Raw genomic sequence first — 25,846 nt, 5'->3', positions numbered from 1 at the left:
AATGGAGAATATGCATAGTCTCAATTTTCATTTTGAGAGATTATGGGACATTCATTTAGTACTTGTCCTCTCCAAATAGATTCCTCACTGCATAGGAAAATACTCTACACAGAGAATCTATCACCAACTTAATGGAAAAATCCTAATAGTAATATAAACAGAACATGTCTTTTTTAAAATGTCACAGCATTAAGTCAATCCAGGTACCTTTTTAAAACTCATTCAAAAGTACAGCATTTCCAACAAACATGTGAAATTAGCCCCATTTGCAAAGGCCAGTAAGTACCTCTTTTTACATATAAAATGATGCATGATGTTATAGAAGCCATCAAATAAATATTCATTTTAAATCAAACTTTTTATTTATCCATTAGATATGACCTCTGTTCTAGTATCTGTAATGCTTTTCGAAAAAGGAAAGCTATTGCTGTGGTTGTCTATTAAATCATTAATTTGTGTCGGCTCTATTAAGTGACTGCTCTAAAAAAATAATGGAATTGTCAAGCAGCTCAGAATAAAGGTGTTCTGACTGTCAGCTCCACATTCTAAAAGAGCAGGTTAATTTCTCTAAATCTCACAGTTGGATCTTTCTAACACTGACTGGTGGTTTCCACCTAGTGATCAAGGCAAATTGACTAAAATAAATTATACATAAAGCTGAAATTCCTAATAGTAATAAGGCCTCTTCATGAGATAATCACAGCAGCAAAAGCACTCATCTGTTGGCTGCAACACTACAGGGTCTTGAAATTATCTTACAAAAACTATACTTCCAGAAATGTTATTTCTAGTTTTAGGATAGGGCTAAAATGCCAGGGAGAATGAAATATGCAATGGGTGGTCAGTCAGAATACTGGTTTGTCACTCCAGATGGCGATGTGATAGTAAAGACAACTCATGACTTTGAGTTAAAGGACCTTGCTTCAGCACTGCACTGAGGCACCTATGTACCCTCAGTCTCAGGCTTTCATTTATAAAGTGGACATAACAATACCTACCTCACAGGGCTGTTGTGGAAAAAACTAGACAGAACTGGCAAGGAGCATTAAGGATCTGAGATGTAGGTTTGGGTATCATCTTTCTACATAAGTTTTCCAAGAAGCATGTTTGTCTTTTTTTGAAATCCTCACCTGAGGATATGTTTATTGATTTTAGAGAGCGAGGAAGGGAGGGAGTGGAGAGAGGGAGAGAAACAGAGAGAGAGAGACATTGATGTGAGAAGGAAACATTGATCAGTGTCCTCCTATACGTGCCCTGTTCGGGGTTCGAACCCCAGGCCTCACTATGTGCCCTGACCAGGAATCAAACCTGCAACATTTTGGTGTACGGGGTGAGGGTGGAGTCAATGCTTCAGACAACTGAGCCACCCAGGCAAGGTAAGAACCACTTTTGTTCCACTTTTGTTTAAAAAATGTTTAGGAAAACATTTTTAAAATTTAGAAATTTTCAGTTTCTAGAACTTTAGATAAAATGTTTAATATTAAATCTTTACATGTCACTACCTAATCATCTTTCTTCCAAAGTGGCATGTGAAAACTCTGATATAAGAGCTTGATATGAAAATGTCCACATAAAGCTCGCAGATTGCCTCAGTTGGGTGGAACATGCTCCCTTAACCCACGGGTTGCAGGTTCAATTCCAGGTTAGGGCACATACTTAAGGGGTGGAATCAGTCCCTGGTCCAGGCATGCAAGATCCTAGTGTCAGTGTGTGTGGTCCCCGGTCAGGGTGTGTATGGGAGGCAACTGATCAATGCTTCTCTCTTGCATTGATGTTTCTGTCTCTCCCTCCTTTCTCCCTTCCTCTCTCTCTAAAAGCAATGAAAAAATATCATTGAGTGAAGATAAAAAAAAACTGTCAGATCATTCCAATCCTTTCATGTAGATGAGGAGATACAGTGAAGCCTTCACATGCTAGAACCAGACCCCAGGGACAGGAGTTCATTGCCATCTAATTAAATGTCCTAAATCAATTAAGCAAGAATAAAATCAGAATGTAATAGAAGACAATTGCCCCCATTCTCAAAGTTGTCATTTTAGAGAATTATTAAAGCTGATTTTTAAACATTTAGAAAAAGCATATATTTATACCTCAGATAGCTACAACTCAGAAAATGTAATGAACAAAATAAAGGTTTGTACAAATTGGGTATTTTCCTCGCCTCTTTCTAGAGAATGAGTTTTTCTCTATCAATTTGCTTGGTGCCCCAAGGGACATGACTTCCAGAATAAACAGTGACTCTCTTTCAAATGGCTTATAAAACCAAAAACTAATAAGGTTTTAAAACACTGGGAAGTAACTTCAATTGATTAATATAAAAATATGTTTAATTTGGAATACTGAGTATGATAATTTTATATCTGAATGAAATTTTACATGTTCAAGTCCCTAAATTAGTTAAATGTAGATCTGTAAAGGTGCTAAAATAAGTACTTTTCCTTATTACTTTCTCCCCAAGTTTCCATTTTGATATTTTCTTTCTTTTAAACACTCATTCTTTCTCCATCCCATAGCTTTAAAATTAAAGAAAACTTTACATATTTCTCCTACTTGAGGAGTGGTTTTTCACATTTTATAACTCCTCTCTTCTAAAATATTATGTAAAATCTTTAAAATTCCCTATATATTATGAGTGAATAATGAAAAGATACTGGAAGATAGGCAAGTTGTGAGTTTCTTTGTTTGAAACCATTGAGATGCTCATAAATTAAGTGATGGGCCACAAAGAGAGGTGTCACTTAAAAGAATAGTCATGTCTAAACTGCCAGTTACAGCTGTTACTGTGACCTGCTTCTGCCACCGAGTGAGTTCCCCAGGGAGGGTACTGCAGCAAAAAGACAGAACCCGGCAAAAAGAACCCTCCTCCTAATGAGCACTTTTAAACAGCAATTTTGTTCATTTACATTTCTCTTCTCTCATGAGGTTCGGATGAATCCACCTACACTTCGTATTGATTTTTATGATATTAACTCTCATTCTTGCATTCTGTATTTTCAGACTATGAAAAGTAATTTATTCCACTAGGTTCTCCTGATGTGTAAATTAATTTGTAGAGGTGCCTGGGCACTTAGGGTGAATTTAACACACTAAAAGTAACTATTTCCTACACTAATGGAAATGAGCTATGACCTAGATAACTCTAAATGGGAGGTATTATCTAAAATTGCCATTTATTTCCCTTTGGAGATGTGTGGGAAATGATAATTCACGTGAGGACCCTGTCTTCAAGGAGTTTACAGTCTTGTGGGGAAACTTAGATGCATGCACAATAAGACAAAAATAAAACATATGTTGATATTTTTAATAAAAGTCTTACTCACACAGAAAGAGCACCACTTCTCACACACACTGAATATATCACTTCTCAACTATAGACAGATCATAGAACAGGGAGGTATGCTTTTCTCTTGTAAAGGTGGATATAATGAGTACTCTATACAGTGATTACATTTCCTTAAATTGTTAACATATCTAGGCAGTTATTTCCACCCTGGAGACTCTGGCTGATTCAATGTGCATGACGTTGCAGATAAAGCCAAATATACACTCATAATAAGAGCATAACATGAGAGGACCTGAGGATATGGCCTTCTCTACCACATCCCTGTGTTGAAGTACATGTGCAGATGTCCGACACAACCATTTCTTTCTTTGGAATCAGGATTCACTTTTTTGGCAGGAAGGAGAAATAAGAAATCAACCCTCATTTGCCATATACATAATTCCCCACATCAGAAAGCAGTCTAGAGCCTCCAGCAACTCCCACCCCACCTCTCTCATGCTTGTAAATATGACTGCAAAAGTTCTAATACCATGGTTCTTAATTATTTATACCAAAGAATAAGACACTTAGGGTGGGAGAACACACAGTAGTCCTTTCTGGGGAAAAAATTTATATATATTCATTCTATATACAATCATCTTGAACTCTGACTCCTTGGTTCAGAAATGCCTGAGAACAGGATTGTCAAACGTGCTTTGGGTCTAAAATACAGTATCAATGAAATAACATGAAGGGCTATGAGATGCTTTGTTTAGTGTCACTATGTACCGTATTTTTCAGACTATAACATGCACCCCACCCCCAAATTTGGAAGGAAAATGGGGATGCATCTTATAGTCCAAATGTAGCTTTACATTTACATGGGTGAAATATGTTATTTATGTTATTAAATATTTTATCACTTTTCCTTCAAAATTTTTTTATTTTCCTCCTCTAAAACCTAGATGTGACTTATGGTCTGGAAAATACAGTATTTGTTTTCCAACCTGCCACTTAGATTTTTTACAAATATTAGGATAAGGAAAAGTGAAAGTTAGACCTCACTTGAAATAAATAAAAGGAAAAGTTCGAAAACTTACTTTAGTGACTTTCAGCTACTAGAAAGTCAGAATTTCTCACCAACAGATAAAATTTAGTGGATCATAAACAAAAGTCTTTTCCCCCAAAATCTAAATACAAAGTATTGGACACAATCCTGTCTGAGGTGTAAAGAGACCCGAATTTAGGTAGGGGAGATATGACTAAAGAAATGTTGGCTCTTTTCAGAGGTATTTAGTAAAGCTATGAAAGTTCGCCAACAGTGTTGCAGCGCTATGCGGAGTGGAGTCTCTAAAAGTCATCTTGGTCTCCTTTCCTGAGCCTCTGAATTATGGATCTAGTTTGATGGATGTCAAAGTATAAATGAGCTGTTTAAAAACCGGAACGGGCGGCAGTCACTGTTGATGATTCCTTAGTGAATGAAAGACCACTGGGTAAATGCCCGTGAACCTAAGAGTTTTCTGATTCTAATTGTCATAATCCTCCTCCTGAGGAATTTACAATATATATGTACAAAGTATATTCATCTTTATCTGGTTTTTGTAGCAAGAGAAACTGGGCGATATCTGCTTCTCCCTGCGCTATGTCCCTACTGCTGGCAAACTGACTGTTGTCATTCTGGAGGCAAAGAACCTGAAGAAGATGGACGTGGGCGGCTTATCTGGTAAGTCTGTGATGTGTATGTTTTTAAATGTTGTTTCATCCTGGTTACCAAGAGCATGGCACATGTGCTGTGACTCCCCAATCCTTAAGTAACCAGTGTTTATCTTCCAGGGAGGCTGGAAACAGCCTCAGAATTCATCCCAACACAGTGCCCCAGGAAGCCAACTTAACGAAATTGGCACAGAAGATGAAATCTATTTTCCTGCTTCATAGCAAAAGCATCCACTGTCAGTTCTATACCATTTAAAGCTGAAAATGGCTGCTTCCTCTAAAAGGCAATGCCAATGGCCATTATAGTTTTGTGGGGTTTGGGGGTTTTTTTTTTTTTTTGGTCAAAATTCATGTATCATATGAAAATGGCCTTTTATCTGAGACTTATTAGAGTATTTGATGGCCTAGCACAAGTTTAAAGATACTGTTTTATTAGAGATTCTACATTCCGAATGCATGTGAACAATAAAATCTGTTTAAGGGAGACTCACATGATAACATATTTATTTGCTATAGCTTATACCGGGCATGGGAAAGACTTTTGGATTTAAAGTTCTATAAAAATCAACCTTAGGTTTTTTTCCAAGGTGAATAAAGTAGTATGCTCTTGATCAAAAGCAAAGTCAACTCCAGGAGTTTGTCATTTTCAAAGGTGAATGTAATTTTTTTCTTCTCTCTGCGATTAAATCAATTATATTTAATTTTCCAGTAAATTACTGTAGTGTGAGAAATGTTCTTGATATGCCACAAGGTCATCACACATAGACTATAGTTGTCATTGTTTGTGGCTGTGACAGCAGCACTAACATTACTGGTTATTCAGTGCTTCCTCTAATACAAATACTGCATACTTCAAAAGGTCACCCTAATGCAGCCTGGTGATTTTATATTCTAAATCAGTGATCTTCAACTGGTGTGCCAGCAGACTTTTAAAAAACATGCAATACCTGATTGTTTAGTTAGGGGCACTGACCTCTCTTCCTTGAGATTGTCAAGTAAAAAAAAATGACAACAGCCAACACAACAGCCATCTGGTGTGAATGAATCAAAATTATACCTATTTTTTTGGTCAGAACAGCAAGAAATATATATATTTTTCGTGGGCCACAGAACCTTAGTAATTAGTTTATGTGTGCCATGAGATGAAAAAGGTTGAAAATTGTTGTTCTAAAGTATAACAGCTTTAAAAAAGTGCTAAAGCTGAGTTTCTACTTACTGAACCACTAATTTGTTAATGAAATTCTCCTGGTGCTTCTTTATAAGTCAGTCGCCTGAGGAAGCTGCACTAATTCTTTCATGTCACTAAGACCTCATTTAATAACTTACTGCTTCCATTGCCTAATAGCATAACAGAGCAGACCGAAAGCAATGAGAACAGTTTCCTCTAAAAATAAAGAGTACTTAATGTGCCTAATGATGAAAAATATATGCATATATATATATATATATACACACACACATATACACACACTTACACACTTATACCTTTCCTGGCTCTGCTCACTGAAAAGGCCTAGAAACAAGTGATCAAGTAACCATGAGCATCCCTAGCACCAGATATTGTTTGAAGATATGATTTCTCACTAAAAGAACCTGGGGCATACAAAAGAAATGAAAGATTCCACGTGTGACACACGAAGTACTGAAGACAAGCCTAGACCATCTCGTCATACCAGAAATGGGGAGCAGTTCTCAGTGGGGTAGTCAGAGAAAGCCTCCTGAGTAGGTAGCAACAACCTGTAAAGAGGTGAAAAAGCGAGCCTGTCTGGGATAGGGGACATTTTAGGTGGAGGGATTCCATGACGCCTTTCTGATTCATCCCAACAGAACAAATCTTTCCCTTTGTCTGAATGCCAATAGCAGTTGGTTTGTATACCTTTCAACCATCGTGCTTCTCTCTCACTACAATGCACTCTGCATTTATATCTCCCACGATGCCCTCACTGACTACTAGCACTGAGCATAGCTGCCGAGTGAATAATGAATTATTTACAAAGGAACTGTGTGGCCTGAAAAAACAAGTCTTGCATTTCAAATTTGTTTAACCTACTTACCATTCAACTAACTTTACACTTGGATGGTCTGTGTCAAAGTAAGTTTTCCTATGTGTGTCCAATGAAACCAAAATTATATAATGAGATCATTCCAGGTAACTCAAATGCCAAACTACATTTTCTGGAAATGGCTCATTAATTGGAACCAAAGTGGGTTGTTTTGCCAGGGTTTAAATCCCACTCTGCCACCACTAGTGACTCGACATTGGACAAGTTATTTTAAGCTTCCTAAACCTCAGTTGCCTTATTTATAAAGTGGAAGTAATAAGAGAACCTTATTAATAAGGTTCTCATGAGAAATAAATAAAAGTACTGGGTCCGTCACACCTAAGTGCTCCCTAAATATTACTGGCATTTTTTCTATTAGTAACTTTATCAAATCTTGGATTAAATTGCAAAATGTGAAAGTTTAACCAATTGTTTGATTCAATGGAAAAAGAGAGTACATCAGTTTGTTTGATGGGATTGCCTCATCAATTCAACCAAATGGTTTCAGTAGACCAGGTTTTGCATAGACCCAATAGTGAGTTAAGACAAGGTATGGAATTAATCAACAAACAAAACTGAAGGAAATAAGAAATGGAAAACATTCAAGAAAGTAGTAAGAAATGCTTTTTCTTACTACTCTCCAACAGGGTCTTTTTATTTCTTTCCTACTATGTTAACTCAAGATGTACTGCACAAATATTTTGCTTCTATCATATACCCTTGTAGCAAACCCTGCAAATTCCAATCCTTCTTACTTTACAATTTAGAAATCCTTTTCTAACTTGGTTTATTCATGGGGTTCTCATTATAGAAATGTGAGGTAGTTTTTCAAGGTAATAGCCTCAGAGAACTGCAGTTTAGATCCATTAGATAATGTACATAAATCATCTTGCTCCACACCTGGCACATAAGTGTTCAGTACTGGCTATTGCTTTTGTCACTGGTATTAACAGTCAAAGTCACCTGATTTGTAGGTGCTACAGCTGAGACTGAAGCCCAGTGCAGAATACTTTCCAACAAACCATTCAGCCTTCCCCGTACCCACAGCACCTTCAAGATGGGAGAATAGGGATTCCCCAGCTCTAACATAGTAAAGGGGCCTCCCCTGCCTGGAGCTGAAACACCAAGATGAAGTCCTCGGTGTTAATAAGGCTAGAAATGAAGGCTTCGAGGGTTTCTTGAGGGCAGTGGAAATTTCCATGTGTATAAATCTCTATCAATGCTCCCAGAATCACAAAATTGGTACTTCATGTGGGACTTCCGGCAGATTTCTCTTCTTGCATGACCCAGTGTGAAACAGAATACAATCTCATAAACCATTCCATTTCCCTCTTTCCCTGAAGCTAGCACAAACTCCTTTTAAATGTTTCTCAGTGTTCATTATGCGAGGAACCACAGCAAGTCAACAAGGGTAAAAAGTTTGTAGCCCTGCTGCCTAAACTGTAAAGAGAACAACAAAAGCATTGTCAACCATGGTGGTAAAAGGGTGCTGGAAAAACACATAAGAAACTGAAGTTATAAGGCCCTGGCCAGGTAGCTCACTTTATTAGAGGGCCACCCAATATTCCAAGGTTGCAGGTCCAATCCTCTGTGGAATCTGTACTATAGAGAGCAAAGGGAAGGACTATAGGAGAGGCCCCCCCAAAGCATCTAAATCTCAAAAAAGGGGGGCAATGACATTCAGAAACAGCAGCAACAATTTGAGGGAGATGATAGATGAAGAAAAAAGGGGAGTCACTGTAGTAAAGGAGTCACCACCGTCTGAATATGTCAGACTCCCAGTGTGTGGACTGGCCACTGAGACCTACAACAGTAAGATGGGCCTTGCCCAGCCACCCACCCCCACCCACCCCACACACACGTTCTCTCCCTTCAGCCATGCCCGTACCCACTGCACCTTCAAGATGGGAGAATAGGGATTCCCCAGCTCTAACATACTAAAGGGGCCTCCCCTGCCTAGAGCTGAAACACCAAGATGAAGTCCTCGGTGACATGCAATTTTTAAAAATTGTTCATGGGTTTGTCTTTTCTCAATTTTATTGTCATGGAAATATTTAACTTGGGAAATATAGCCAATTTAAATATTTGAAGTGATCTAGGAAAGAGCAACACAGCCAGCCTTAGGGAATCACTAGATTCTACATAGAAACCATGAATCAGCAGAGACAGAGCATTCTTTAGGACAGTATTTATTAAATGTGATACTCTACCTCCATTGGAGTCACCTGGGTCCATGTTAAAATTTAACATTTCAAGGACTACCTCAGCCTAAGTTGTAACTGAATATCTCAGGATGGGCACCTAGATATTACAATTTGAAAATCCTCCTATCTTATTCTTACGCACCTCAAGTTTGAAAACTATACTTTACAGAGCATATAGAGAGTGTTATCTTAGTCTATGGTGGTAATCATATCACAATATATAAATTTATCAAATCACATTTTATTCCTTAATCTCACACAATGTTATATGTCAATTATATATTTTTTGTTTTATTCTAATTTTTATTTATATTTTATTGATTATGCTATTACAATTGTCCCGAATTTCCTCCCTTTGTCCCCCTCCAAGCACCCCCACTCCTGCAGGCAATCCCCACATCATTGTTCATGTCCATGTGTCATGCCATGCATATAAGTCCTTTGGCTACTCCATTTCCTATATTGTACTTTACATCATCCTGGCTATTCTTTAACTACCTATTTGTACTTCTTAATCCCCTCACCTCTTCATCCTTTCCCTCAAACCCCCTGCCATGTGGCTACCATCAAAGCCCTCTCCATATCCATGATTCTCTTCCTGTTATAGTTTGCTTAGTTTGTTTTTTAGATTCAATTGTTGACAGATATGAATTTATTGCCATTTTATTGTTTATAGCTTTGATCTTATTTTTCTTAAATAAGTTCCTTTAATACTTCATATAATAGTGGTTTAGTGAAGATGAACTCCTTTAGTGTTTTCTTCTCTGGGAAAGTCTTTACCTGCCCTTTGATTCTAAATGATAGCTTTGCTGGGTGGAGCAATCTTGGCAGTAGATCCTTGTTTTTCATGACTGAATATTTCTTGTGAGTTCCTTCTTGCCTGCAAAGTTTCTTCTGAGAAATCAGCTGATGGTTTTATAGAAATTCCACTGTAGGTAACTAACTGCTTTTCTCTTGCTGCTTTTAATTCTCTCTTTATCTTTAACCTTTAGCAGTTTAATTATGATGTGTCTTAGAGTGGACCTCTTTGCATCCATATTGTGTGGACTCTCTGTGCTTCCCAGACTTAAATGTCTATTTCCTTTACCAAATTAGGGAAGTTTTCTTTCATGATATTTTCAAATAGATTTCCAGTTTCTTGCTCTTTCATTTCTTTCTGGCACCCCTGTGATGCAAATATTGTACCACTTGAAGTTGTCCCAGAGGCTGCTTACACTAGCCTTATTTTTTTTCTTTGTTCTTCTTCTTGTTCTGATTGGTTGTTTTTTCCTTATGTTCCAAATCATTTATTTGATTCTCAGTTTCATTCACTCTACTGTTGTTTCCCTATAAATTGTTCTTTATTTCAATTAGCATATCCTTCATTTCTGCTTTTTTATGCTACTGAGGTACTCACTAAGTTCCTTGTGCATCTTTATTACTAGAGTTTTGAACTCTGCATCTCATAAATTGCTTGTTTCTGTTTAGTTCTTTTTCTGGAGTTTTGATCCGCTCTTTCATTTGGGATATCTTTCTTTGTCTCCCCATTTTGGCAGCCTCCCTGTGTTTGTTTTTATGTATTAGTAGACCTGTTATGACTCCCTGTCCTGGTAGCATGGTCTAATGCATTAGTTATCCTGTAGGGTCCATTGGCACAGCCTCTCCTATCAACCCAGTTGGGTACTCAAAGTGTACCCTTTGTGTGGGCTGACTACACCCTCCTCTTGGAGTTAAGCCTCAATTGCTGTTGGCAGGTCAATGGGAGGGATTTAACCCTTTCCAGTCACCTGCAAGGATAGGCTGTGACCACTGACCAAAAACTTCCACCCTTCATGCAGGATCAGTTGCACAGGGGAAGGGTGGTAGTGCTCTGACATGGTCTGTAGCTGTCTATTGGGTATGCAGGCCCTAGGGTTTCCTAGGTGGCACAGGTCAAGGTCAGTCCCCACCTGTGTTTTCAGCCCAGCCACCCTCCCTGGGCTATGAAGCAATCTGAGATGGCTGCTACTTGTGCTAGGCTTGGAGATTCCCAGGCAAAGCCCAGCTGTGAATCTAGACTGACTGCTGCTAGTGCTGAGCCTGGGGCCACTTAGCAAGTAGTACTGGGGGTGGGGGCTCACTGATACCAGTTGTTGCTTGTCTGAGAGAATTTAGGAAGTTATGAAGCATGAGGCAAGACTGGACATTCATATGGAAAACTCTCTGTTAACAGCTTGGGTGGTCCCATAAGTTTGGTGCAATGGAGTCTCAGGGTATCTTCAAGGCAGGGCAAACAGTGTTAACCAGGTTGCTGGAGTCTCAGATATGGCACCTACCTGTTGGCTCTGTGGCTGTAGGAGGAGGGTTCAGAAAAGGGACAAAGGCCTTTGCCCACCTTTCTGTCTGGAAGAAAGCTGTCCCCAGCTCTTGTCTTGATGCCAGGCACTTCATTTCCTCCCTGCGTGCCACTGGTACCTTTCAAGCTGCTACCCCGATACTGGAGCTCAGAGAAAGTGTGTCTGAATAAGTCCATGTGTGGGTTCTTTAAGAGGAACTGCTTGGGATACCAGAAGTTTCTTCCACCAACTCAACCTCTGCTGAGTTTTGCCACCAGAATTATGGGGATTTATTTTCTTGGCACTGGAACCCTGGACTGGGTGGCCTGGTATGGGTCTGGGACTCTTCACACCTGAGATGTCCCTCCCAAACTTTTATCCACAACACATGGATGTGGGACCAGCTTGTTCCATATCTCCACCCATTCTACCAGTCTGGATGGATGTGGTTTAATTCCATAGTTGTCATGCTTCCATTCAACTCGATTTCTGATGGCTTGAGTGATGGTTGTTCTATAATTTAATTGTAATTTTGATGTGATTGTGCAACTAGGCAAACCATGTTTACCTATGCCACCATCTAGATCAGAAATCAATTATATGTTATTTAAAAATTTTTTAAAAAACACAACACTCAGATGCTTAAATGCTATCTCTTAATTTAGCTGAGGTCCAGGTCAACTAAATACCAACTTAGAATATTTTTTGGTCAGTGAAGTAAATACATTGCTTTGCTTTATATACTGGAATTTTCTGAAATAACAAGTTCTATTTCTTTCATCAGCCCAATATCCTCATTCCTGAAAATTACCTTTTCCCCATGTCTAAATTATTGTCTTTGTTCTTCCATCAGTTCCACCAAAAGAGAAGATAAAAGCAATAGATGGTTCCTTTATAGATTCATGACCACCACCCACCCTTATCTGTCCTCCCATTGGTGCTGAAAGCATGACAAAGAAAACCACTCCAAATTCAATCGATTTGAGCTAAAAGCCACTAGTCTGGGAGTTGGGCCAACAAATAAAGTGGCAAAAAAACTTATATGAGTCGATTAGGTATGGATATGCAAATTAATTGGCTGTGATATCAGGGTCAAGCAATAACCTGCAAATAAACTGGCATCTTATTGAGCTAAGAGACAGGAATATGCACAATAATTTGTCTGTGATGTCAGAAGCCTTCATCACAATTTTAGGCTTGAATGTTAGAATATATAATTCTGTGACATTTCAAAGTGTTTAATTACAATACTGATAAAATAATCTGAATCCCTTAGATGTGAATAAATTGATCTAAAAATAAATGGCAAATTTTTAAACTGGATCCTCCTAGAAAGTAAGTTACTAAGAAGGGTTATAGCCAAGCCCACTGCAAGGTGCGACCACAGAATGGATAGAACGCAATGCCTGAAAAACTAATAGTGGTTTTAAGAAAATGAAAAGAGCAGGTGTGGGGTGTGGGCTATATTTGAAATCAAGAGACATGAGCGATAGGCTGAAACGTACTAGTTAGAACAGTTAACACAAAAACTCCTAAAATAAGCCCCTTAGTTGGCAGGTTCCTGTCCCGTCATTCAGCAAACACCATTTGAATACACACTCTGAGCCAGGCACTATGCCAGTCCTTGGGTATTCAGGTAAAAGTCACAGCAGACACTTGCACAGCACAGCATGAGCCAGAACACTGATCCAAATGCCTTACATATGTTAAATGATTTAATCCCCAGTACACCCCTACAAGGTAGATACTATTTTTAATGCTATTTTATTAATGGGACTAAAGCACATAGAGGTAAATAATTTCCCAAGGTCACAGAATTAGTATGGGCAGAGTTAGGATGTCAACCCAGTCTGTCTTCAGACTCAATGAATAAAACATGACTTCTAAGTCCTCATCCTTTCTCAGCAGGTTCAACCTGGAGAGCAGATGGCTAGCTACATGTTAACAGTTTGAGAGATGGCCAAAAATTCTACCCTGTTCCACAATTCCTTTACACCCAAACTAAAATTCGATCATGGAAGCCATAATATAAATTAGTTTGTTGATTGTTTAATTACTTTTTAGCTACTTAGACAGCAAAGACAGGATCAATGAGTCCATAAGATCAGACATCAAATGTTATTAGATTCCTAGGCTAAAAGGACCACCTCAGTTTCTCCCTTGTGTATAGAGTGGTATGCTATTTTAGTGATTGATTGATTGTACACTAAAAAGGTTGAGACACAAAACAGTTTAGTGATATCAGTGATAAAGGTGAAGAGATGTTGCCAGAACATTTTGACAGAAAGTCCAAGTCTAAGGGATTTGAGTGCCTACTAGGGGGTAGAGAAAGAACTAAGGGAAAGCTTACCTACTGCACAATTTCATCGGGGACCAATTCTGGAAGACAGTGTGTGATATTGTGGGCTGGGCAGTAGCTGTCATAGCACAAAAGCTTCCCACCCCTCTTAAGTGCTAAGGGAGTCTATGGTCAAAGTTAGATATTTAAATACTAAAATAGAAGTAATTGGAATTGCAATAGACAACTTACCAGGAAAATAAAATTCAGCTGGAAAGTGTTAACAAGAGAAATCCACAGAAAGAGAAGTGAAATGCCGAAGAGGTCTGTGCTAAGGCATTTTTACTGTTCACCATGAAGTTCCCAATTTTGAAGGTGACAAATGCTTTCAGCCATTGAAATGCCAAATTCAGTGAATAAATGAAAAAATCCTGCTAGGCTGAGTAAGCCGAAATGTGGTAGATGAGCTCTACTGTGGGCAAGCTTAGAAATGATACATTAAAAGAGAAAAAACTAGAGGATAATAGAGTCAATTATAAACCAAGAAAAAGCTCACACAGAACCATCCACTGAGGACATTTACCAAGTGTGCTGCTGTAACCAAACAGGCTTGGTGTTGTCATAGAAGACCTCATAAACATGTACAAGAGGGAAAAATGCCCTCCCCTTGTCCTAGACTGACTCATCCATGTGTAGAGTGCCCATAGCTATGGTTACGCACCTCAGGAAAGATACAGTAAGGGTAGATGACCAAAGGGATGTGGGTAACAGAGATGAAGGTACTGTGTGTGAGGACAGGCTAAGATTGGGACTTTGTAGTCTGAAAAAAGAAAGCTGAGCAGACAGATGATTAAAGTTTGAAAATCATGAAAAGCAGAGCCAGAGAAATACCTATCTGTTTATCACATCCCACAATATTAGAACTGGGAAGTGACCTTGATGTTTGAATGAGCACAGATAAAAGGGAGGGTCATTCAGATTGATCTCAAAGGCACCTTTCTACTCACATATTCTCTTTCAAATTTTCTTTGCTACTTTACAGTTGGGTAAGTAAAAACTTATTAATCCAAAAGATAGAACAGGTAGAGATAAATAGATGAGTCTGTTTTGAGTTATAGGATTAAAAGGGGACAGATCTCTAAACCTTTGCTTTGTGTTGTATTGTGGGACCCCCAAGCCTTTCCACGGGTGACTGTCAGAACAGGCTCCACAGCTGCATCTCTCACAACTCCAGCGCAGAGCAGCCCATTCCCATCCTCGCTGTGACCATTGTGTCCTTTGCTTCCATTCAGTATAAGGGAAAGTCAGATTTTCTAAGAGGTAATTGTGTTGGCAGGATTCAAGCCTCAAAATATTCCTGTTTTAAAAACTGAATTTGATAAGGAGATTTTTCTAATAAAACTATTATAAATAGCCCTGGCCAGGTAGCTCAATTGGTTAAAGTGCCATCCTAATATGCCAAGATTGTGTGTTCAACTCCTGGTCTGGGCCCATTAAAAAATCAACCAATGAATGCATGAGTAGGTGGAGCAATGAACAGACATCTGTCTTTCTCTCTCAAAAAGTAAAATAATTTTAAATTTAAAGCTATTAAAAGTATATAGCAAATGTATATGCCATCTTTCTCTCTCTTTTATGAAATTACGAGATTCCTGTTAGGCCTCCCACAGATGGCAACTATGGAATTACTGAGTCTCAAACACTGTAAAGATGCTCAGAAAAAATGGAAACATCAAAAATGATCTTTTAAGAAATTTATACTTTATTATAGTCACTTCCACTTTCAAAAGGATATTCGGGTTGTATTTGGTCCGTTAATCCCTTATTCCTAATGTCTGTTACAAATGTGTCACTCTTTTACCCTTTGCCCACAGTCTCGCCACCCACTACACATGGTCTTCTTTGAGAGCAGGGAGGGTGTCTACTTAGGTGTGTATTCTCAGAGCCCCTAGCACATATGTTGGGGAACAGACCTCAACGTTTCTTGACTAAGCAACCAGTTACAAATTTTAAAATTCTGCCAGTCTAACTGGTTATCTTGTCTTCATCTTCCAACTGATCTGACTTAATTTTTCCACTGAATGAAATTTTTGGCATCATATACTAACCTTATTATAATAGAATTAGCAGCTACAAAAAAGTTAAATCAAAGCAACATAAATGTAACTCTTGAAATTAATTGATCATTTAGCTGTCATCTTCAGAGTTTTCTTCCTTCCTTTTTCCCCCTCATTCCCCTTAGCAGTGAGACAAACAAACAAAAACAAAACCAAAAAAAACCAAAAGACTGTCTCCAGGAAACAAAGGAGGAAACCCAGAAATGTATACATTACCCTGGTTACTCCTCAGTGACAACCATAAAGACATTTTTCAGTGACAAACGAAAGAGAAATCATCCCTGGTCACACCTTTTGCCCAGCATGAAGAGATAAGGCAATGATTCAGCATCCTATTCATTCACTGCTTCACAGACTAACTCCTTATAAAAGGAAGTCAAGAAACCATTGCAGCTGCTTGCTGTTCTGAGTTACTAATGACCTAACTTTTGCTATTCATCACCTGCACAATTCCTGGAAAACTAGGAGGCTTCCTATAATTTTTTCTACAAATTAATGGCTTTAATAATGACAAATTAAATAACAAATACACTTTAAGTGTATGCTTAGGAAATAAACTTTTTAACTTAAAGATGTGAAATAAACACATATTTTATATTCTCAGGAGCACAAAACTGCTTTGACCCCAAATGAAAGCAATATGGTTGATTGACAAGAAATTTATATTTAAAATTACTAATTTCAGCTAATAATATGATAGGGTAATTAATTGTTCCCCCTGTGAACCAAAAATTGCTGAATGCATACTTAGTGACAGTGTACCTGCAAAACTAATATGTATAGAAGTAATGCATATGGAGGTGAGATTTCAGTAATCTACTGATCTTAAAGCTGAAATTTGTGCATATTATGGGCTTTCATTTGTTTGAGGAAAAACAAATGCTTTTGCAATATTCCCCCAGATTTTTAGTTTTAACATTTTAGAAAAGCTTAAGTAAAAAAGCTAAAATAAACTATAACCTCATTTGTTTTAACATGTAAAGTAAAAATTAAGTCCCCAAACTAGTTCCTCTAATCCCTTCCCATTTAAAGATAGTGAATTTGGTTCTCAAGGAACCAATTTGAAATTTCATATCCAGATTTTCTTTTCTGCTTTATATGAATTAAACACACACAAATACACATATATGCACTTTATAAAAATAACATCATATCAAACACATTATCCTGTAAAATTTTTTCACCTAACAGTTAAAAACAGAGACCCTTCCAGGCCAGTACATATTGAGGTGCCATTACTTTTGTACTCACGGCATAGCATCCCTTTGTTTGCAGGTATCACAACATGCTTAGTAAGTCCTTTGTAAATGTGTAACTCTGAGGACAACTCACTGCACCTAAAGACTTACTACAGCAAGGCCTAAACAAACAGAATAATGTGCTCCTGGATAGGAATATAATATAGTAAAGGTATCCATTCCTCCCAAATTAATAGTAAATATTATAAATAAAGTTAAAAGATACATATCAGATTGGAAGAAAGTGGATAAATCATTAATGTCCCTACAATATGAAGACTTCCTACTTATTAGTAACAGAAAGAAAAACAATGGAGGAAAGTTCCCATTTTTTTAATGTTCCTAAGAGTTTCTTGCTGTTGCTTCTACTGCTGGCTCCTGTTGATGAGACAATTTATTCAGTCACATCATGCCTCTAAACAAGAAAGGATTTTAAAGTAAGATGCAATTACCCTAAGTTCAAAACCTAAAAATATGTTGCTTTAAAAAGACAACTGCAATTGATTGCAAAGAGTACAAAAAAAAAAGAACAGGTCATTAGTTTGTAGATTTTCATCAGCTGTATTTGCAGGAGTTTGAATCCATTAAAACACTCAATGCAGCAGCATCGATTTGATGGCAAGTTGAAGATATCTGTGACAGTCCCTAAGAGTCCATGTGAAAATATATACCCTTACAAAAGTAAAAACCAGCATTTTAAAGAGCATTTCTCAATTTCTACACTTTATAGAACTACTGAAACATTTGAAAGCTGCTGATACTAAAAGTTGTCAATTGAAATTGTTCATCAGAAAAATATGTTGGAGTGCCACATAGTTCCTTCTTTACATGCAGGGCAAACATCAAACATGGAACTAGCCTGAAGACCTATGTTACAGTGAAGCCTCAGTTTACTATAATCAGAAACCTATTTTAAACTTAACTGGAAAGATGTGTTCATGTTTTACATAAGATTTGTACTAAAAAACTTTTGAAATAGTTTAGTGGCAGAGGTTTTGGAAGAGGCTGCTTATGAATTATGTAAGTGTGAACTTTCATTTTAATAACTTCATTAAAATATAAAAACCTTAAAAGCCTCTCAACAGGAATTTAACTTTACAGAAATGCTTTATATATGCCCGACCTTGCCGAAAGGTATGCCTAAGGCACGATTTAACCACTATTACAGGACAAAGCCTAATAATAAACACCTATCTGAAAATGCCAGCATTTGTCCCTACCTCCTATGCCTCCAGTGGAGTTGCAACTCAACCATAAACAGACCCTCTCCTGAGAGACAGCAGGGCACATCGGAAAAGCAGCAGCAATTGGCATTGGAAAACCTGGATCTGACGCCTTTAACCTTTCTGATCCTCAGTCTGTTCACCTATGTAATTGGGGCATTGATGACATCATCATTGTTGGGTTAGCAAATGAAGTACAGCAGGTCCTCAAATAACGCCATTTCCATTGTAAAGTTAATAAGATGCTGCAGGTACTTAACTGGTTTGTAACAATTCGCCTATAGTAAAACTGGTGTCATTGTACTTTGTTTTGCTTAAAGTCACAAAGCCTATCGACAACATTCAGTAAGGACTTACCTGTAATGTCGGATGGAAACTGTAAGATTAACAGCACTATAGAAATGATTTTTTCTAAGCAAAGGATAGCTCTTGGCTAACTCTGTTTTTCTCACCATATCCTAGTTACCAGAAATTATGTTCCTACATGGCTAATATAAATATTGCACATATGTATGTGTGTGCTTAAATAAATCAGTTCCATTATCTGGAAGAGAGCCACCTGCTTAGATTGAACTATCCTGGGAGAACATGCTAAGGTTCACCAGCAAATTCCGCTCTCCTCCTCTGTTACTATTAGGCCACAACATTCGGTGCATCTTATAAAGAATAAGACCAGCAGTCTACTCCTCAAGTACTATATTTCTACTACCGTCAACTCTTTATTTGAACTTTCTAAGGTACCAGACAACAAGCCCAAAACAAAACAGTTAAGTGAACCAACAAATAAGGGTAAAGAGGACTAGAGCCTCTATCATCCTAATTATCAAGTTGGTGCCCCGCTGCTAGACAAACTGTCCCTCTCTCTAAAACAAAACACTGTGAGATGGAAGAACCTACTGCTGCTATGTTCATTTGACTAGAAGTGGCAGGGCCTGGTCCCAAAGCAGCCACCATTCATCTCTCCAAACAATGGGGCCCCAGCAAAGGAACATCTAATTGGACACAATGTGAGCCGGCATTCATTGCCCATTGTAGGTGCATAATTGAGTGCTCAAAATTCCAACTTTCATTTAATTCTCAAATCTTTACAAATACTAACACCAAAATAAGAGAGGTACCTATGTAAACGCTCACATTCTTGCAGAATTTAGATTCTCTTCACCTTGTTTTACTCTTTGGTTTCCTTTTCTTTCTCTTTTTTTTTTTTTTTTTTTTTGCTTTTTATTGAATTTATTGGGGTGACACTGGTTAACAAAATGTTAGAGGTTTTCGGTGCACAATTTTACATTACATTGGTTTCCTTTCCTGTATCAAATATATTCCCAGGCTGTGCCTACCCTGGAATTTTGTTGGGTTTTGTTTTTTGTTTTTCTTTAATGAAACAGCTCTGGCTGGATTATGCATCTATTCTAACTCTTTCATCTTAAATCAAATGGATTGCTCCATTTGCCAACAGGAAAAGCAGCTCAGTCAAAATACTTACTAGAAACTAGGTGAGAAATATGAAAAATTGTTGTGTACTAGTTCTACAGCTCAGATGATTCCTCTATGCCACTTTGATTTGTTACTTAACTAATCCTAAATTTTCTCCCATCAGTAATGCTGAACTGAGCCTCTCGCAGATAACTAGCCAGTCTGACCCAAGGTTAAACCAATTGCTTAGCAAACATTTTCTGTGAAGCTATGAACCCGAAAACTATCTATATGCCAAACTCTAGGAATAAAAGTGTCAGAGCTTCATAGGATGCTAAGGGAGATATAAACATGAAATTTGTAGGTATGTTGCAGCCCAATCCTCAAGTTTTAATGAAACTCTTCACAAATATACTCACATATTGCAGTCAGGACTTTTATTCTTAATAAAATATCTTCACTATTACTTCAATAGAATTCAAGGAAATAGAATTAAAGTACTATGTATGTTTAGCTCAGAGTGAAAGGGAAAGAAAGATACTATCTTCAAGCCAAAGTATATAGATAGGTAGATTTTTTTTTCATCAAATTTTGATTTTTATAACTGACACTTGAATTTTTTTAAAAGTCTAAAGTAGTCCAGCCATCCTTAATGCTATAAAAGGTATTAGTTAGTAAAGCTACTACAACATATTTCCTTGTAAGCAAGATACAGGAATGGGATTTTTTTCATCTTGGGTGAATCAATGAACAAAAACATTTTTTTCTATGTTTGACTGCTATTGGTACAGGTAGTTCTTGTCATTGCCTCTCTAATTTTCCATTTAAATTTCAAAATGATTTAATCTGAAATATAAATCAGCAGTACAATCTTATTAACCAACTGAGATTATTCATTTCAAAGATAAGACCACCAACAGAGCTTCTATACTCTATACTGAGAAGTCTGGACAATATATTCTTTTCTGGAAACACACATAAGAGACATTAACTTTCTAAAGCAAATCCAGAAGGAAATCAGGGTCATGCAGAGGGCAAATTCTCAGCTGAGTAACTGTTCAAGGAATTGGAGATGTTAAAGCTGCAAAAGAAAAGACAAAGAGAGGACACGATAAATGCCTCCAACTACGTGAGAAAATAATTGAGCTTACATTTGTTAATTATAAAGATATGAACTGGGATCAATGAGTGTAAGCAATGAAGACTCATTCTTGGTTATTTCCATTTCAGTAACTAAGCAAAGGCTAGAGGTGAGCTTAGCAGAAATACTGTGTAGGGATGATGTCCTTCCCACCTCCATGGGTTAGGGAGTCAATTTGTTAAATCCCTCCTGTCTCCCAAAACTGTCTCATTCTGAGTGAGAACTGAAGCTCTAAAGCATTATAACCAACCTAAAGATAGTGTTAACCCATGAAAGAAAACCCCTATTAAAGACAAAATTTACCGCCACCAAGAGCCAGTATTTTTCCTTGAAAAAATAAGAGACTACTAAGTGATGATGATAATAATAATAATAAATAGTCTAAGTGAGTCAATGCTTTTGGTCTTCTTTAATCCTAATCACAGTACTTTGAGGTTGATGTTACCCCATACACAAATGAGGCCTGGTAAAGTAAAGTGACTTGCTCAAGGTCATAGAGCGAGTAAATGCCACATCCCAGCTCCTCACCCCAGCTGTGTCTGTGACTTACGCCTGTCTGCTTACCCGCTACATTCCACCGTCTAGACTGTGCACGCTCTAATTCCAATTGGCCACAATCCCCAAACCATAGAAACCTCAACCCTAGAAGATAATAAATGCTTCTGAGCTGCAAAATGATCATCCGTTGACTCACAATTAATACCCTCTATAGATTATTTTGACAAAGTGGCAACATCCAGCTGTGCCTGCAAATGCCAACACATGCAAATCTGACTTCATAGCTAAACAGCAAATGCTCTAATGAGCACACAAAAAAAATCTCCTTATTCATTTTTTTTCTGTGTGTTTCTCATTTCTGCTGGAAAATAATGTCCAGAAGGAATCTGTGTTCTTTTCAACAACTATAAAAAAGGAGGTTAGTTTTTACAAGTTTATGTAATGCAAAAAAGAGCAGGCATGAGACAATGAGCTGGGGCTGCCAGCGGGAGGACTGTCCTGTGTAGCCAGTGAGTTCCTGGGCAGTTCTCATTTACTTTTCATCATTTCAGAAGCCACGCCTCAGAGGTACGAGCTGAAAACTTCATAGAATTGTGCTTTTTATTTTCTTTCTTGCCCCTCCTTTTTCAGTTTGGCAAAAAGTCCTAAAACAAAACAAACAAAAAAAAAAACTGGGAAAAACCAATATAAGTATTTGCTTTTCTTGGAAACTTTAGGTGTCCTAGCCCCATCTTCATTATTCTTTACCTCTTACTATCCACATATTTCACCTGATCACAGACTTGCCTTTGACTGCGTCCTATAAATGCCTTTTCTCATTCATGAGGCTGTGAAGTTCTTCCATCACCCGGGTGGCCGAGCACCCTGTGTGTTACCATGTTCTGTGTTTCCATGGCACACTGGAGCTGTCCCTTCCTGCGACCTGTTTGTCACACGCTACAAGTATCCATGGCTTTCTCTCTGTGCATTTCTTTTGCCAGAGGCCTTACTGAATTCATTTTTATATGGCCATCAGCTAACATTACCTGGCATATAATTAGGTTCCCACAAGGGCTGAAATTTAAATGAAAATGAGAACATTTTATCCCCCGTGTTAGGCTTATACTATGAACAGAATTGAATCAGAACAAATCAGATTGAACTGAATTGAATGTATTAAAACATTACTATGTCACAATAAAATTATCTAGATTATATTTATAGACAAATTGATTAGCACAGCCTAGCTAGGATGTGATTCCAATGACTAATTCTTCAAGAATTACCTATTATGTTACCATAGACAGGACAGTAACCTTTAAACATAATATTGTAGTTAGTTCTTAAATGGAGGCCAAAATGGTAGACACAATCTAAATCACTGTGTATTTAAAGAGTAGTTAGGAAATGTGGAACAAACCTCTGGGAGGTTGACAATATTTCACAAAAGACAAATGATGTATAAAGTAACATGGACTGACACTGTTATTTGAGAGGATCCCTAAAACAACTAGGTCTTACATTTTATTTCCCAGGCTAAGTGGCTAAGTCACCTTCGTGGCCCAAGGTGTGCTGTTATCACACACAGAAAGGAATCCAATTACCATCCACTCCTCAACCCTGCCCTGCTCTTCCTATTAGCTCTGGCTTCCGAAAACCAGTCAATTGGCGAGTCAATCACCACCTGGGCTGAGCCCAGAGTTAGGTACTTGAGATTCAGTAAATAAGATAGACATTGGCCTTGGCCACGTGGCTCAATTGATTAGAGCACCATCCCATACACCAAAAGGTTGTGGGGGTGATCCCAGGTCAGGGTACATAGCTAGGTTTCAGGTTCAATCCCTGGTCAGTATATATACTAGAGGCAACCAATTGATGTTTCTCTCACATTATTTCTCTCTCTCTCTCTCTCTCTCTCTCTCTGCCCCTCTTCCTCTCTCACCAAAAATCAGTAAGCATGTCCTCAGGTGAGGTTTGAAAAAAGGAATGAATAAGATGCCATTCTCCCTCTACTTATGGAGCCTATAGTCTCAAAAAGCTTACATCCAACAATACACAAGTACAAAAATAATTACAAATCCTACATTTAAGAAAATCAGAGTGTGAAATGAAGAAATGAAAAGAGGTTTCCCTCACCCAATAGATGTAGTAAACTGATTTAGGAGTTATAGGCAATTCTATTCTCAAAATTATGTTCCTTTTCATCAAAAAAGTATCTATAAACCAGATAAACACTTTATAAAAATCAAAGTGATGGCTCTGGCTGGCATAGCTCAATGGGTTGAGCGTGAGCTGCGAACCAGGCATCGCAGGTTCGATTACCAGTCAGGGCACATGCCTGGGTTGCAGGCCACAGCCCCCAGCAACCGCACATTAATGTTTCTCTCTCTCTCTTTCTTTCTTCCTTCCTTCCCTCTCTAAAAATAAATGAATCTTAAAAAAAAATCAAAGTGATGGTCAGTGGGGGGTAGGGTCGGCATCTGAAATATCCCTTCTTTATTATCTCTACTTAAAGCAATATAGAGTTGTCTAATGATAAGATCAGATGTCTTCAATTTTGATGATGTTTAACTATCAGTTAGTAGAGGTTCATAAATTTTGTACATTTACTATTGTAATAATATAAAATGGGCATTTTGAAGTTACTTAAAAGTAGAAAATATAAAGGTTAAAACAAATATAAAATACTTATTTTATCATTACTTTATTTTATAAATGATAAAAATGTTATTCTCCCTATAAAGTTATTAACATTTCTATTGTTAGCAAATGTGCCACACATTTTAAGACATAGTTTTGACTTTCTGATATAAGAATTCACAAATATTTGATTCTGCTTTTCATTTTGCTTTAGAGTGTCGATCTGCAAAAATGCCTCACAAAGGCACAGTATTAATATTTAATAAAGGACTAAGTTTGAGATTCATAGTAAGTATAAATCAGTATATCATATTGACTAGAGTTTTTGATGTTTTTTAAACAATTTAGCCAACCTCTCACCTGAAATAAGTCGTTTTTTTAACCTCTAATCACGCCCATCACACCCCACTCTAGAAGTCGAAGAACTGCCAGCTCTGTTTCATTCTTGTTTTTCACTCATGAGAAATACATTTGCATTATTACATTTTCAAGCTGCCATTGTTGTTTTTCCGGAATCACTTTAAGCAACACTCATTTTGTGAGGATTAGTTTGTTACAGTCAAAAAGTATAACCCATAATTAGTATAACTTGGCTCACATGGACTGAGTACAGAGCAAGACACCAAAAGCAAATGAACAGGTGAGAGTGGCCGCCCAGCACACCCCCACTGTGCCACTTTCCTTCTCCCTCAAGAACCCTTGAGTGCTGCGCGTCACTCATGCCCGAACAGGGGGCCTCTGTGGGTCTGCACTTCAAATCTTAGTAAATCTGTTATCCTTTATTATTTTCAAGACAAAAACAATATATAAAGTAGAAATTCAAATATGTTCTATCTCCATGGGGAACAATTAATTCCTCACTGGAGACTACAAAAAACTAAAGGTTTCTACTTTATAAACCAAAAATCTGCCAGAAGTATACTATATTTTTCTTTTCTCTTCCTTCAGGAGAAAAATGTTGTTTCAATTTTTCTTCCTTTAAAAATCAATCAGTCATTAACCAAGAAGAACAGTGCATTATAGTTTATCAGTGCAATATGTAATTTTGTGTAAAAATGGTACACATTAAGATAAATGGTAAGCTCTTCATAAATTTCAGAGATAACATCATAATCTAAAAATCACACACACACATATAAAGAGGCACTAAGCCAGATTAGCTTCAGGACTTTCAATGTCACACAAGGAATAGGAATGCCTGGGTGTACAGCCTGTGAAACAGAGGACTAGGTGGGTAGCAGGATGGCTGATCACCAGTATTTGAAGCATTGTCCTAGGGACAAAAGTATGAAATCATGTGTTTGGATACATATTAAACACCTCCCTGCTAAGTACCACAATGGGCTGGGAGCTAGACATATAAAGACAAATAAAATTCAACACCTGCCTTCAAGCTCTGAGCTCTCTCAGAGAAAGCTACTTGGAAAGAAGTGTGGGAAATTTGGACTAGGAGTCTAAAAACTTTTCCTGTAAATGACCAGATAGTAAATATTTTAGGTTTTGCAGGCCATGTGGTCTCTTGCAACTATTTAACTCTGCCCTTATAATACAAAAAACAGCCATAGACCCCTGACTGGTGTGGCTCAGTGGGTTGGACGTTGGATTACAAAGGGAAAGTTCGCTGGTTGGGTTCCCAGTCTCCGCACATGCCTGGGCTGCCGGCCAGGTCCCACGCTAGGGCCATGCTAGAGGCAACTGATCCATGTTTCTCTCACACATCAAGGTTTCTCTCCCTGCTTTCTTCCTTTCCCCTCTAAATATAAATAAATTAAAAAAAAATAAACTTAGAAATAAAATGACAAGG

General features: G+C 37.7%; 1 protein-coding gene across 5 annotated transcripts in view; it reads left to right on the top strand.

Annotated features, from left to right (window-relative positions):
* The window catches only part of SYT1 (synaptotagmin 1), a 533,021-nt gene that overhangs the window by 431,868 nt on the left and 75,307 nt on the right, over positions 1-25,846 (top strand). For all 5 annotated transcript variants that reach the window (XM_028532572.2, XM_028532565.2, XM_028532571.2 and 2 more), the window contains one exon: positions 4,868-4,985. In XM_028532572.2, the coding sequence (XP_028388373.1) occupies positions 4,868-4,985 (118 nt within the window). The remainder of the gene's footprint in view (positions 1-4,867; positions 4,986-25,846) is intronic.

Source organism: Phyllostomus discolor, chromosome 2, assembly GCF_004126475.2.
Source record: "Phyllostomus discolor isolate MPI-MPIP mPhyDis1 chromosome 2, mPhyDis1.pri.v3, whole genome shotgun sequence".
In the NCBI taxonomy this organism is placed as follows: domain Eukaryota; kingdom Metazoa; phylum Chordata; class Mammalia; order Chiroptera; family Phyllostomidae; genus Phyllostomus; species Phyllostomus discolor.
Note: the sequence above shows the minus strand (reverse complement) of the source record. Positions and strands in the feature narration are given on the sequence as shown.